Source organism: Anas platyrhynchos, chromosome Z (genome assembly GCF_047663525.1).
Source record: "Anas platyrhynchos isolate ZD024472 breed Pekin duck chromosome Z, IASCAAS_PekinDuck_T2T, whole genome shotgun sequence".
NCBI classification, from domain to species: Eukaryota; Metazoa; Chordata; class Aves; order Anseriformes; family Anatidae; genus Anas; species Anas platyrhynchos.
In genome coordinates this window covers 10,423,183-10,438,674 of record NC_092621.1, presented here as the reverse complement: position 1 = coordinate 10,438,674, position 15,492 = coordinate 10,423,183, and the positions used below count along the sequence as shown (strand labels likewise).

Here is a 15,492-nt window from a genome sequence, read left to right as displayed (position 1 = left end):
GCACTACCTTAAATGAATTGTGTACTGCCCTGAATCATAACTGTGCATGTAAAACATGTCTGCTGGGCAAGGGAAATAGATAGCTATGTAAGGACAACTGCAATAAGTGCACAAGACAGAAAATATCATGGGAAGAGATGAACATTTTCTGAAATTGCACTAATCACGTAGAATAATGCCCTTGGCCATGAGAAACTTTCCCTGATCATCCCCCAAGACAGAGTTCACATTTGTTGCCATCTTCCTTGCTGCACAATTTGTGCACTGTGACGCTTCAGATTTAGGCCTCTTCTTGCACAACACCTCCTTTGTAGCACAAGTCAAACCACAGTTTGAATGCAAACCAGCAATTTGGATGTTGTAAAGCATCACTATTTTCATACCACTCCTGTCGTGACCAGTGAATTAATGCTTGATTGACTTATGATGAGGTGGCGTGCACTTAGTAATGCTCGTGTCATGCACTGTCACGTCACGCAGTGTCAAAACACATCAACATAGCCTTCATGCTAAATGCCAGCTTGCCTGTAAAGAGAGCCCACGCAGAAGGAATTTACAGACACAGGCTCTGTACCATAAGCAGCAGTTATTTTTGTAACAGTTCTTATAATTCATCAATAGCTAGCACAGGCATCTTTCCGACCAATATCTTGTTATCAGGATCACATAAGGGACTCCCTTTTATAAAAGGGGATACAGAGGAACTGGCCAGATATCAATATCTCTACTTTTTTCATTTTTAATAGATATACCAAGCAGATCACTGTATCTATGGAAGAAATAAACTGCTTTGATGATTAAACCCACAATAAAATTTAGCACTTCATTTCAACACAATACTAATGTTAGCAGAATGCATTTAAAAGCACATTTAATGCATTTAAAAGCAATTTGTTATAATTGCATTCAGCCACAGACCACGGGAAGCAAAAGCCATGCTATGCACTACTACACTTCTACGGTTAAACACAAGGGCACAAACACAAGCCATGCATAACAATACCTTCAGCTTTGACAAGTGTCCCAGTTCCTTAGCAGCACTGAAAATCAACTGTGTGCCCTATGATTGTAAAAAGTTAGAGAAGAAAGGAGGGAAAAAACGTTATACACAACCTTTGCATATTTTTCCTTTCAGCAAGTCAAGTCAGTTCACAGACAGAACTTTACATAACCGCTGCAAGGCCAGTCACAACAACTTGTCTCCTTGCCAAATTATTACCTAGTGTAAAACGTGGCATTTCTGTATATACCAAATCCAGAGCTGTTTAAAAGCACAGTATCCTGCTAGCTTTCTTCCTCTTGCTTGCAGTGGCCACCTACCCAGAGGGGATGCACCCTCAAAGAGCTTGCACAGGCTGGGGGTGAAGGCAGCATACTGACCTTCATCTCCAGGTACTCCTCTAGATTTCAAGTCAAGTCCAAATACACCTGAATAAATAAATACTGGGTAAGACTGTCCAAAGCAAAGAACACACAACTGATGACAATCTCTCTGTGGAAGTAGAGAACAATCAATAGGGTAGGAGTAAGCATAGCTCAGGTCAGAAACAATTGGATCTGAGCAGTCTTCAGGTGGGACAATGGTGAATGAAATCCAGTAAATATATACTGGATAAATCCAGTAAATATATACTGGATTTCATTCACAGCATCACTTCTACACATCAAAAGCTTGGCCACAGCTCTTCTTCCCCCACTGTGGCTTATCGATGCTGTGTGACCAATGAAGAAACAAAAAGGGACAATAAATCCGTATGACAGAATTTTTTTCGTCAAGCTACTTACACACTAGAATAAAGGATTCTTATTATATATTCTTACAAATACTTTCCCTGTAATGGTTACAACAAAAATATTTTTCCTTTTTCACACCACAGTATTTCTCTCCTGTGTAATACTCCTTTTGCCTGGGGACTTAAGCCCAAAATTAAGTGAGAAGAAAAAAACAACCAATGTCATTTCTCTTGCCTCTCCTCCCAGAGACATTTTATGGGGCGCACTGGAATTTATTTTCTTCCACTTTGCTCTCTTTCATTGATCTACACTTGACTTTTTATTCAAAAAGTCACAACTGTCTGTCTATTACTCCACTTGGAATAAAACCCCAGCCTACTGTAATTCTGGCTACGAATTGTTCATCCATCATATTGTGAAACTTTGCTCTCTGCTTCAGCCCTCTACACAAAAAGCTATGGGCTCTTTCCTACTTAAATGTCACTTCCATTATTGTCTCAGGAAAGCTTTAGGTATGTCAGGGGAGATGTTCTCTCAGATATGATCTTTGGCTCTCCTCACTTGCAATCAGTCATTAGGGGCTAGCAGTAGAAGTAGGTGTAAATGCCACCACAGGTACCACTTAAAAAAGGCATGTCCCAGCTGAATGCCTGAAATAAGATTTCAGGGACAATCAGACACGCTTGTGGGTGGCACTTTCCACCCAGCAGGGTCTTTCTGCTCAGGAAAACACTTGGGAGAAGATACAGATCGTCATCTTTGGGGACTGCTTGTTGGCTCCATAAGGACCACACTTCCCCGAAGGTCTCCAATAAATTCTTTCTACAGTCCTCCTTTGCTTTCCTCTACTATCCCTTCTTATCTCAATAGCCTTTCATCCTCCTACTTAACCACAACTGCCTATCAACATTGCTCATCCCCAAATCCCTGAAATGTTAACATGGTAAGACGCGAGACCAGAATTATTATATTGTCCTTTGCCCCTGACTGTGGCACTTAGCTTGTTTTCTTTGCTGCATTCTTCAGTATTTACTCATCTGTTGCCTTTTAACTCAGCACTCTGTGGAGAAGGAACAATGTATTTGCAGAGATGACCCCATGAACTAGGTTCTACTGCAGAAATCTTTGTTAAGAACATTTTTATATTTTTTCGTTGGATTAAAAGTTAAGATCAGCCCCACTGATGCGCTTCCCTGAGTAGAAAAGCATCTTTATACCTGTCACTAGAAGTTGCAGCTATCATTGTACAGAAGAAAAGCAGAGGCAGTTTACAGCTTGTTACAGTAATAGTGGGAAGACTGAGCTGCTCTAGGGACGCTGGACATCCTTTCCCCATTACAACAGCAATCCAGAAGTGAATTTCTAGATGAGATACTTTTTCTTTAGCTTCTGAAATTGCTCGAACTGAAAGACTCTGTGACCTGAAATCAGATAACATCTTGATTTGCTCTATCCATAACCATTACCTAACCCTCATTGTTCCTCAACCTTTTGTGTCTGAATAGAAATCAATACAGAATGAACATTATTGACTTCATAGATAAACAAAAGCTCTTGAAAACTGATTAAATTCACAACTCTTAAGGAAAAAAAAAAAAAAAAAGCAGGCATAGATAATGCATCCAAAAAGAAAAGCTTATAAAATGAGACTGGGAGCTTCACTTGCTGCCAGTACCTAGTGGACAGTATAAAATATTACAACTCTCTAAAAACTGAAAGAGTTTAAAATCTTATGTATTTACAGCAAGCAAATAGGGCAATTATTGCATTCCAGGAGCAATGAAGAGAGATTTCACTGTGAACCATACCAAATAATCCAAGGGGCATGGATTCATCCAATGTTTTGGTACCCAACAGTGAATCCTGTCAGATGCACCTGCTGTTCTGTGCGATTGATCATACAGCTTGCTTGACTTACAAGTCTTAAAACATGGTTCTTAAGCCTGGTGACCAAGCAGAAAAAAAAAAACACTTTTTTTTTTTTTTAACTAGACTTTGAAAAAATCAAGTGAGCATCCTCAAAGCACACTAACATTAATATTTCTTGATTCAGGATCTTCAGCCTTCATTGGACTTTTTTTTCCCACCCTATATATACATACACACATTTGAACATTAACTAGCCTAGGCACATAGCCTCCCTGCCGCAGGCTTCAAAGGAGGGCAGGTCAGTAACACTGAGCAATACCCAGTGATGTGATACACTTCAAGGAACAAAGCTGATAACTGCTCTTCAGTTCTTCTTGACCATTTTTCTCATCCTCATCAATCAGTGCCAATCTCTGTCACTGTGTCTGCAAGGAGAAGTTATTTTACTGTTATATGGAGTTTGTCATCGATGTTGGTAACGCCTAATGAAAATCTGGACAGCTCCTTTCTTTGCCAAGCAGCATTCTTGTAAACAAGATTCTCAAAAAGTTATTTATTCATGGAAAACATTACAAAGCTTTACAGACAGCACTTATTCCAGGGCAGCTCTAGGGAATTAAAACAACTACACTCACATATTGTGTCATTTTGAGAAAAACTGCCCACGATAGAATTAAAATTTTAAGGATTGAAGATGAAGGAAAATTAAGACTTTCCTATAAACTGTTTCTACCTAGGTCTGTGGCAAACACAGCTGAAAAGGGGACAGACTTTGGACAGTGCTGGTTTGCCTGGTTCTTCCCATGACAATAATTATACCTTCCTAAACTTTTTGGAAACCTGAAAAACATCTGTAGTCTGCAACATGGAGATTTTAAATTCAGTGTTAAAGGTATGAATTTGTTTTTCCCCAGCAAAAGCACTTGGAGAAGGACCATCAGCTGACTCAAGTATAATTGCTAGAAGCCAGAAATGTACTGATTTATATTCCATGAGACTCAAACTCTTACAGTTTAACTGTTCTACTGCTTAGTTGACAAAGTTAAGAAACAAAAGCCTACTGCAAATCTTTTGAATTCCAGCCCTATTTTGGAAGATGTATTATTACTCAGACTTATTTTCTGAGACATAAAAGTGCAAGGAAGTTTTATGTGGTATTGTACATTCCTTTCTCAAATCTTTTGAATTCATACATTCAACAACAATGGAATCTGATCCCTTATTAACAGCATTTAAGATAATTCAAAAAAAGTCATAATTTGCTACTATCCATTAAAAATTAGACTTTTTGAATGTGTCATGGTATATTAAACACTGAAAACATAAGCTTAGAAGTGGGAATGAAAAAGGGACAATAATTTCCTCTAGGTACAGAGATCTGAGCATGTGTACAGTTCACAAACCATTGTTTCAGTGAAGACTAAGAAAACTCTCTCCTCATCACAGAGGCAGTCTTGTAATTTTTTTCTTTTTTTAGCCCCCAGCTAGCAAAAGGGAGAGATTTAAACTAACACAAGTTAAGAAAGGTTTCAGAAAACCTCTCACAGACATACTCTCCACTGGAGTATTGCTCTGGATTAGCATTGCTCAGAGAAAAGCCTAATGAACAGCCCGTTTGGAAGTCACGTGTAAAATCTGTCTGCAGCTTAAACCAAATTTGTTCTTATTCTGGGCCATGTTCTCATTTAGTGAAGAAAAGTCTGATGAGGAGAAAAAAGCACAGCAGGAGCAAGCACAAATGGAGCCTCACATGAATGGCTGCAGTGTACTGTGTGAAGTAAATAAAGGAGAGGCTGTGGAGGAATCAGTTGTACGAGAATTAATCAACTCTTCACTGACCTGGACAGCCACTGATGAAATACTATAGTCCCATGTTAACTAGGGAGGGAGAAATAAATATATATCTAACTCATTAATATCCCCAAGTGCTGTGCACTGAACCCCAAAATAAGGATTCTCAGAGAGCTATGTTTGCATATCCACTCATCCAAGGCAAAGTGTGTTCAATTAAATGTTGATCTTTACTTAAAACAAGTGAAGCATGAACTGCTCTGTGAATTACTGGAGATCATGTTGCTACTAATCTCACAACACACAGCCAGTCAATACTCAGACAGGTAGCAGCCAGTCATCTGAAAGTTATTAAGGCACCAGCATCTCACGTCATTGGTATCAGGCCATAAAACTGCCCAAACCCCAATGCATCGTTCACTGGCAGTACCTGACTGCTGTCTCATCTCAGTCATACCCTACACAAAATCTTCCAGAAGCAGCAGAGAGCAGAAGGGGAAAGTTCAGGTTTTTCTTCCTTGGGTAATGAACTTGTCCAACCCTACTGATTGTATCATTCTATGATTCTACCAGAGTATGCATTCCATGAACACCATCAGAAACACTTCCACATCTCCAGCAGGTTTACACAAAGGAGAGAAATTAAACATTCCAGAAAAGGGACTCTTTTCTACCATCAATATCCCCTGCATCTTAAAGGCTGCAGAGAATTTTTAGGAGGGATGCCATCCTACTGTGGTCCATTGAACACTCAGAGGTAGCATGTGGCTTTCTCTTGCTGAGGACAGGGAGGAAAGCCTCCTCACTGTGATATAATTTATTATACAGCTAAAAATCCGGCCATGAACATTTTATATTATCTAAGAAAACTGAAGGTGCACATCATTACATAAAAAGAGCTTCTCAATTTGAAGCTGAAGTGCTGGCAACATGAAACTATTTGTAAAAAATAAATAAAATAAAAAAAAAAATTGCTTATAGCAACATCCTACAGGTTGGAAGAATTGCCTGATCACAGTTCTTGCCTTCTTCATGACACAAACACTGAATCACACTCTGCCTTTAAAACTCAAAACTAGCCACAATAATGCTCAAGCAGCTCCTCCCTGGTTCTCTGAGGCCCTTGATCTAAATGCTTCCAATTCTGAAGGGTTGTAATAATGCTGCTCTTACGTGATGCATTTTAGCACCTGACCCCATCAAAAATTACTTTTTACAGCAGTTCAACAAAGGGAAATCAATTCAATTTTTTTTTCCTCCTTTATGAATTAAAAGGGGAAATAGAAACAATCACTCAAAATCTGAGCTCAGAGCAAGCAGTCTTAAGCAAATTTAAACCTCATGCTAATTTGGTGCTTAGGAGGCATGACAGCACGCTGTCTCAGTGATTCTGTTTAGTTTGTCATCATCAAGGTCAGAGGCAAAGGCCTTCCCTCTCTTGAAGCAAGAAATACCTAGTGCAAATTGCAGGTTAGCATCACTTCTCTATATGCTGCAACCCATAAAGTCCACTCAAATTATGTAGGCAAGTGCTGAATAGTGAAAACTACTATTGTCCTACCCACAACTGGGATGAAATAAATCAGCATAAATTAGCCACAGACCACAAGTTCACTCCAACATAGATGAAAAGAAGTTCTGGATCATCTCCAGATAATGAGGTTGTAGTCCAAACTTCACACTGCCTACAACTAAGTGTCATCCCCCAGAGCAGCTGGGCATGCATGACTGACATTTAATCAGTTTCCGTGGTTTCTCAAAAGTAGGAAAGAGGTTAATCTTTCATTGTTAAAAATGTCACTACATTCATGACACACATTCATCCAGCACATCCACACAGCTGAACGATTATATGAAAAAGACTGCCTTTGAAGGCAAACTATCTGGACATGCTTCCAACTCCCCAACACCAGACACACAGAAAGCATGCCAACCCATATTGATGTTAAAACCTTATGGAAGATGTCATTAAAAAGGAAGCCCAAATTAACCACATCTATACAGAAGAACACCTGACCAACACATGACAATAATTAGGCAAAAGTATTTACAGGCATTGATCTAATGCCAAGAAGCCATCACTAACTACCAAATAAGCCCTTAAAACCAACTTTCTCTAAGGGACTGCAAATTCCTAATCAGTGTGATTCGATATACCTGATGACAACTCCTTTTAGATCATGGATTTTCTTTCTTTCTTTCTTTCTTTTTTTTCTTTTTTTTTCAAAAAAGAGTGTGCTTTCTGTCTTGCAACCCCACTATAAATAGAGCTGCTGTCTTACTTTACTGGATATATTTTTCCATCCTAGAGCAGGCTACATGCAGACAAATTTACCTGGACAGATGACTCATTAGGCCAAAGAGCTGAGTTACACAGGGAATGGCAACACTTTCTGCTATGAGTCAGGTAGGAGAAAATGCTTTACCGTGTGGTCTGTAAGAGGAGGCAGCACAATCAGCTTCTCCATGGTATTCATTACCACCCTCCAGAGCTCTTTCAGCACCCGTTTCAACACTGTCTTTTCACACACAGTCGCAAACAGCGTCAGGCTGTAAGGAGAGAGCAGCAAGAACTGAGCAAATTCAAAGAATGCTATTCGCAAGGAAAAAGGAGATGTGTATGGCAGAATCAATGCCCCATCCAAAGCAGCTTCTCATAATGATTGCTTTAAGGGTAAAAAGAAATCTTCCTTTTTCATATAGTATGGTCTCCCTACATCCTGGGAGTTCTAGTGTTGAAGACCTTTGGATTATTGACATTTCTGATCTCAGTTATTTCTACTGACCTGTGGATTATGGAAGATATCACTAGGTTATGGTGATTGGGAATACTCCAAATAAGAACAGATACCACTCAGCTGGTTCCATTTAAGATACTTCCCACTGTATGGGGCTTACGCAATATATAGGAAAAATTACAAATACAGAATAATGGTTTCATATCTTCAGGGGTTCATTATACTATTCTTTGTTGAAAACCTAAATGAATACTTCGCAGACTGTTATACAGAAGTTCCTGCAAATGCACAGCCTCTGATAGCTGTTGAAGTCCCTGTATGCTTAACCTACAGAACCACCTCAAAGCATTTCTTGGACTTGTATCTCGTTGCAATTGCAGTCACCACTGTCCTGGTTTTAGCTAGGACAGAGTTGGTTTTCCTCCAGAGTTGGTTGGTAGAATGCTATGTTTTGGATTTAGGATGAGAAGAGTGCTGATAACATGTTGATGTTTTAATTGTTGCAGAGCAGTGCTTACACCAAGCCAAGGACATCTCAGCTTCTCACTGTCCTGCCAGCGGGCAGGCTAGGGGTGCAGCAGGAGCTGGGAGGGGACAGACCCAGGACAGCTGACCCAAACTGGCCAAAGGGGTTTTCCATACCATCTGGCGTCATGTTAAACTATATATAGGGGTGGCTAGCTGGGGTGGGGGCGCCAGACTGCTCGGGGTTAGGCTGGGCATCGGTCAGCGGGTGGTGAAAAGTTGTACTGTGCATCACTTGTTTTGTACATATTATTATTATTACTATTATTACTATTATTATTATCTGTCCTAATAAACTGTCTTTATCTCAACCCACAGGCTTCAGTTTTCTCGTTTCTCCCTCCCATCCCACAGAGGGAGGGGGGAGGGTGAGCGAACGGCTGTGTGATGTTTAGCTGCCAGCTGGGTTAAACCACAACAACCACCCATCATGTGCCATGTATTTATTCTCTTTTACATAAAGCAAAATACTTTATCTCCCTATTTATTCCTCCTTTATTATTGTACAGGCTACCAAAAAGGCCAAGAAACAAGATTCTTCTTCAAATCCCAACAAGTGTTTTCAATAGCATTTACTAACCACACTGGGAGAGCTATAAAACAGGAATTCTGCAGCCAGTAGCAGTGCACAGATGATAGCCAACTTTCCTACACTGTAACATCTTATTTTAGATGATGTCTGCTACAGTTAGTAAATGAGCAAAATTCAACAGAGACAAGACTGATATGGGTAAGATGCAGGAGGTAATAAAAATGAATTTCCTTCTGTAGAGGAGTAAAGAAAATACTCCAGGCTTGGATTATTATCAAAATGACTTGCTCCATGGTTGTATGAAAAGCCTATAGCATCCCAGGTTCCTACTGATACAAAGGAAGATGGCTTCTGAGGATTATTGAAGGCACGCATGGAAAATGCTCAAATGAGAGGGCTCCTAGATGTAATGATTGCTGCAAAGAGTCACTTACCACATAGTGACTGAAAAGAAAGATGGGATGATCAATAAAAAAAAAAAGAAGAAAATTATTTTTTATGCTTTTAAGCCTTCACATCTCCCACAGCATTGTTTTATTAAGAAAATCTTTGGCCACATCTTTCAAAATAAAGAACTGCTGTGCATCAATGAGAATTTTAACTTTTATAGAGATCAAAAACTATTTCTCTTAGTAGGCCACGGGTTAGCTGAAAAGAATTATGTGCAATTAGCAACAGAAAGTCCCTGAACAGCTGAATCATGTGTTAATGGCAACAGTTAATTAAAGCAATGGATCTGCAGTTCACCTACGCCAAGCTTGACTTGCAGAAAACTTATGTACATCACCTAGTTCAGAAGTTCATTTTCTAGTCAGAATAACACTGGGTATGGCTAGAACACACACTCTTGATATGACTGTGACACTGAGCAGTGCATGTATCAAGTGTGCAAGTATGTTTTGCAGTATGTTTGCTAATTGGCCACAGTATCCATATGTATAGGAGAAAACCACAAATTGAATATTTAGAGTTTACTGTATGCCTCAGCCTTTTCCACTACCTGATCAGCAGCGTGTTTGCCGATTGCTATAGCTGCCAGAGGGAGAAAGGGAACAGAGTGAGTTCTGGCAGTGCATGAAGATATGATACATGCCTTGAGAAAAACGCAGATATTGGAAGAAAAGCCATGAGAATTCACAGGCTGGACATATCAAGAAATACCCAAGAACACAGAGCTGTTTTTCCTTCCCCCATCCTTTTCCTAATCTGATGCACTGTATGTGTAATGTGTATCTGAATACTTGCTTACTTTCCATCCAGGAAATCCATCAACGGCCTCAGGACGTTATCTGCATCTTGTGCAACTGTGTTTCTGGCATTAGCGGCAACATTTCCTGTCCCTTTCACTTGGCAGAGTATATCAGACATCTGCTTGACACATTCATCAATACGAGTCTGAAAGCTGGGCAGGTAAGAGAAGTAAAAACAAGATTATCAGTGGCAGAGCTATCAGCTATCTTACATACGTTAAAAACACTGCAAATCCATAAACTACGTATTCAATTACATATTCTTCCTCCCTCAAGTTTTCTGCTTACTTACCGTATTTGCTACCAAGATTCATGCTATCCAGTTCCTTATGCACACCATCCACAGACAGCCTACCACCTCTGAACAAAACACACATCACACTTGAGATCAATTTGTTCATTGAGATTGCAAAAAGAAACGATCCTTTCCAGATTTTGAGAAATGCCATTATTCTTAGCTAAAGCTGCTCTGATGTATTTTTGCTTTCTACATAGGGTGTTACACCACAAAGATTGGGATATAGTATGGAGCAATGGCCCAGCACGTACACAACTCTGAGCACCTAACAGTCAATCGGCAACAATCTGGTTATGACCCACCATAAGTCAAGTCTTGAAGATCATAGAAACGGTGTGAAAGCAAGAACTGACTGAAACCAGTCCACTGCCATGCAGTCCATGCTATACTGAAATGTCAAATACGGATGCGGGGCTCAGCTGTGCAATGAGCACACTGTGCTCATTGACATGCAAGTGGCATGCAAGCCATTAAAGCAGTTACCTTTCCATTTTTTACTGCTAAGAGGTTCAAAATGAAATAATACAATGGTTAAATATGATGAATAGCACAGCGGAATTGTCAACATATCAAATTCAGTGAATAAAGGGAAATGCTTTGACATTTAAAAGAACAATTACTAACAATAGGCTTTACAAGTGACATTTAACTATCCACTAACAGCACATAAGTTTGAAACCAGGAAGAGAAACCAGTGCTAGTAGCTCAGGTAGATTTCAGAGCAGGGACACAGGTTTGGAAACCAGCTTTGTATCTGTAAGTGGCACAGACTTTTGCTTGAGTCACTAGGACATCCACATCCTGAGTCCCAGCACACAGCTCTTTCTGTCCTACAGCTCCCACCTTCCTTTCCCACTCCATTACATCTTCCCTTTCCTGCAGTGCCACCTCTAGCCTCATGGTCTCTCTGGTTCACTTCTAATCTGCGTCTCACCAGAGCAATTCCAGACAGACAATGGAGGGTTCTCTGCATGCAGCCTCCGCTTCCACTTTCCTGATTTCTAGCAGAGAGGAGTTTGCAACTATCAGTTGTGGCTACAACAACAGCAGCTTAACCAGACATAAGCCACAAGGAAAATAGTACCAACAATCTCCTGTACTGCTGACAGTCCCTATTCTGTTGCAGGCTAATCTCACCCCATAGTTCTTCCAAATACTGCATCTGTTTTGGGACCCTGCTTGAAGATGCTGTAAACATCCAGCCAGGGGATAAAAAAATAATAGAGTATCTTCAAAGGTTAAAATTAACGCAAGGTAAAATTGTCACGAATTATGAAAAATGGTTAATCAGTTACTGTGGCAACAGGTTCACCTAAAAGCAAGGCTGATGTAGACATACAGCTTGACAGGTGCCCTTGGCAGCAGCAAGTTAAAAGACAGCCTCGCTTATACTGACAAACAGGGTGCCTTGCTCCACAATTCCTGCAGGAAATTCCTTCCTTCACTCCTACAGCCTCCAAGAACAAAACATCAGCTAGCCTTGCACGAAGCGTAAAGCCTTTCAAGTTTCACCTTCTCTGCTGAAATCCTTTAAAGAAGAAAATGCTTCTGTGTCCAAACACAAGCCTCTCGGCACAAAGGTTGTAAGGCTCATAAAGATACGTGCTGTTTTTTCCCAGCTGGTGCAATTATCTCACAGACGAAGCAGAGTAAGATCTGCAGTGTCAGGTGTGCACAGTGCTGTAGGAGCACTGTTTACAGACTCTGTATGGAATATTGTGGATATCTGTCTTACCTCCCACGTTTACATCCTTCAGAAGATCATATATACAGCTTATACAGTAAACTGCAGCTCTGCTTTCTATCCCCTATTACTGTTAAGGAATAAGCAAAGCATCTGAGCTGTCTGACTGGTAAAATCTCTCTCTGGCACATCTCTCTGAAATGCTCCCTGGTATGTATGCCGATGCTGAATAATCTCTTTAAATCATACTTGCAAATGTCAAGATTGTACCCTAATTGTCTTGTAGCAGTGACACCATGGAGACAGGTTTCAGATAAAACTCACTCCCTAATTACGATTTCTCACTTATTCCCCATCTAATTATGAATTTTATCAATTCAGCTCTGTTACAGTTGGAATTTCTCCATTTCTTGCTATACCATCCACTGGCAATGGGAACTCCCCACTAGCTCTGTGTGCTGAAATCCAGATAAATGATGACAAATCCCACCAGGATTTTTGGTCTTAAGCACTGCAAATCTGCAGACTGTAAGAGGCCAAGTTGGTACAATTTGTTTTATTCTCCTCACCCATGCTTCAACTACATGCCTGCATTAATCTTGTAATAAAGCACAATATGAAATGAATGGGGTTTATCATGAGAAGTGGTTGGTTTTGGAGATCAGTTTGGAACCCTGTATTTCTAGATTTTGTTTAATTAACATCTTTTATAATAATTTTGTAGTGAACCATAAAGTCAAACACATTTTTATATTCAGGTAAATTGTATCATGATTGAAAATAAAATTTAATTGCCATCTGTGGCGGGCAATTCTTTAAAGAGCTCCTCCCTTGAAAGACTAGAAAACACCATCCATTGCAACATCAGAACAAGTCAATCTCAAATTCTAAACCCGTTTCCTTTGTATTCCAATACTCATTTAACAATCAGAAATCAGTCAACTATTTCATACATTTAGAGCAGAACATTTAAACACAAATGTTACTTCATAAATGCTAAGCTGGAAACTGCTTTCCAAGCAATAAAGTAGCAGGCAATTCTGTTACTGACAAGCACTACTTACAGAAAAAAAATAATTTCACGTAATTCAAATACATTTTACAGTTGAGGGATCTCCCTGTTACATTTCTAAGCAGAGCAATACAGAAAAGAGAGAGTTCTAAAAACATTTCTCACTTCTTTATATGGTCTCATATTTGAAAGACCATGAATTTAGGACAAAAAGAAAAATAGAATGCAATTTGTTACAAGTTTCTTTTCTCTTCTCGATCTGACTGAACGAGATTAGACAAAAGAAAGGAATGCTTCAAAAACAGGGACCTCATTATACTCACCTGTTACCAAACACTGCACTCAGCTCATCCAAAACATTGTTCAACTTCACCTGCAGCTCTTTGAGATGGTCACTTGCTTCTGCATCCAACTGCGGATGAAAGAAGAGCACTTAGCTTGAACCTAGAGGGGCAGCCTGGTCTCCTTCACACTGCTCTTGTTCACTGTTGAGGCCACTCTTAAAAAGAGCAGGTGAACCATCAACAATGGACTTTGTCAGCTGGGATCCTCTCCACCACTGTCTCCTGCTGTTACAGAAGCTGTGAAATCATCAAAAGATATTTGCCCAAACAGCAGCAAGGCATTGCTGCAGGCTCCAATACCCTCACAGTCCTCTTACTGATATTTGCAGAGTTAAGAAAGTGAATGTGAACTCCCCATGGCCAACAGCATAAGCAAGCTGAGAAATTAGCAAATACTGTGTGTTACCTTGGGCTCATGGGTCATTTCATTGCTAAGTCTATAAGGAGATAGGACTGACTTATTAGACTGGATGTTATTTACTTGTACGCCTCTCTGTGCATGGTCTTGAAAGATGCTATTTCACCCTCCAACCTGCTGTCAGTATTCAAAAGTAAGATTGACCCAGCCACTGCTCTCAGAAGACTGGACCCCAGCTATTCTGAAAATGTGTACACAATATAACAGCAAGAACTGTTGTGCACTGATCACTTTTGGAAAGCATCGTCTCAGCTTTGTGTATTGAGTACAAACAGCTCTATTCTGACACTGATCTGGACAGCTTTTTCAATACAACTATTCAGAGAAGACTTGACAAGAAAAAATTAAAAAGTGCCCCAAGCACTAAATGGATGCAGCTGATATGTTGGTATATGCTGTATGAAAAGTGCTTGCTCCAGTATTACCAGCCCAAAGCCATCTGTTTTTGCATTCAGCAGTGCCCTTCACTCCTGTTGTCGTCATCATTCCAGCATCGAAAGAGCCGATTGTGAGAAACCCACCTCTGTGTACACATAACACCTCATGTTGAATGCTTAGGGATCATTTGCTTTGAAAAAGCAACTTGGAAGACCTGTTTCTTCACAGGCAAGCTTCTTGTAAAACAAAAACCTTCCAGAAATGTTTGCATTTGGCATTCAGAATTTCAGCCTTACCTCTAAGGCAGAGTACCTATTTACCAATGTAACGGGCTAGGTGGTTAACAAACAGTTCAGATTTTTACATTTTGTGTACACATACACCTATAGAGGATTTGACCACGACAGGAGCACCCACTACTGTACTCAGCGCTGAAGACCTCTTTACAATTCTCACTGTCTGTTAGAGAAAGCTGAGCCTTAAGGGATTTGGAATTTGATCTGTTCATTTTCCTTTGGGAGCTGGTGTGGAAAACTAGCTCTCTATTAGGCACTTGAAACTGTGCTAATGAAACTACTGGATCATTTAAAGAATAGGGGGAAAATAAGCAAACAATGATTACTTAAGCCTTATAACTTCAGGCATTGCTAGCTGTAGCTATTTTTCCTTTATTAAAGTGAATTCATATTCCTTTTACCTTTAGAACTCACTACAAAGGCAGAGTAAAGCTAACATAATGCCAATCAGCACTCTTTCTGGCCAACCATGTAGGTAACAAAAACAAAAACAGCATCTGTTGGTGGTGGTTTGTCTTGCCCTTACATTTTCCTACCCTTCTCGTACTATGAGAAGGGATGAGTCACAAGTTGCCTGGTTCGCTATCTGTAATTAAAAGTGCTGAACAGTATTCTGGTTTTGG

General features: G+C 39.9%; 1 protein-coding gene across 4 annotated transcripts in view; it reads right to left on the bottom strand.

Moving 5' to 3' along the window:
* The window catches only part of UNC13B (unc-13 homolog B), a 212,014-nt gene that overhangs the window by 13,697 nt on the left and 182,825 nt on the right, over positions 1–15,492 (bottom strand). For all 4 annotated transcript variants that reach the window (XM_072030926.1, XM_038170586.2, XM_038170582.2 and 1 more), the window contains 4 exons: positions 13,757–13,845; positions 10,439–10,591; positions 7,821–7,944; positions 1,004–1,060 (listed from right to left, as the gene is read on the bottom strand). In XM_072030926.1, the coding sequence (XP_071887027.1) occupies positions 1,004–1,060; positions 7,821–7,944; positions 10,439–10,591; positions 13,757–13,845 (423 nt within the window). The remainder of the gene's footprint in view (positions 1–1,003; positions 1,061–7,820; positions 7,945–10,438; positions 10,592–13,756; positions 13,846–15,492) is intronic.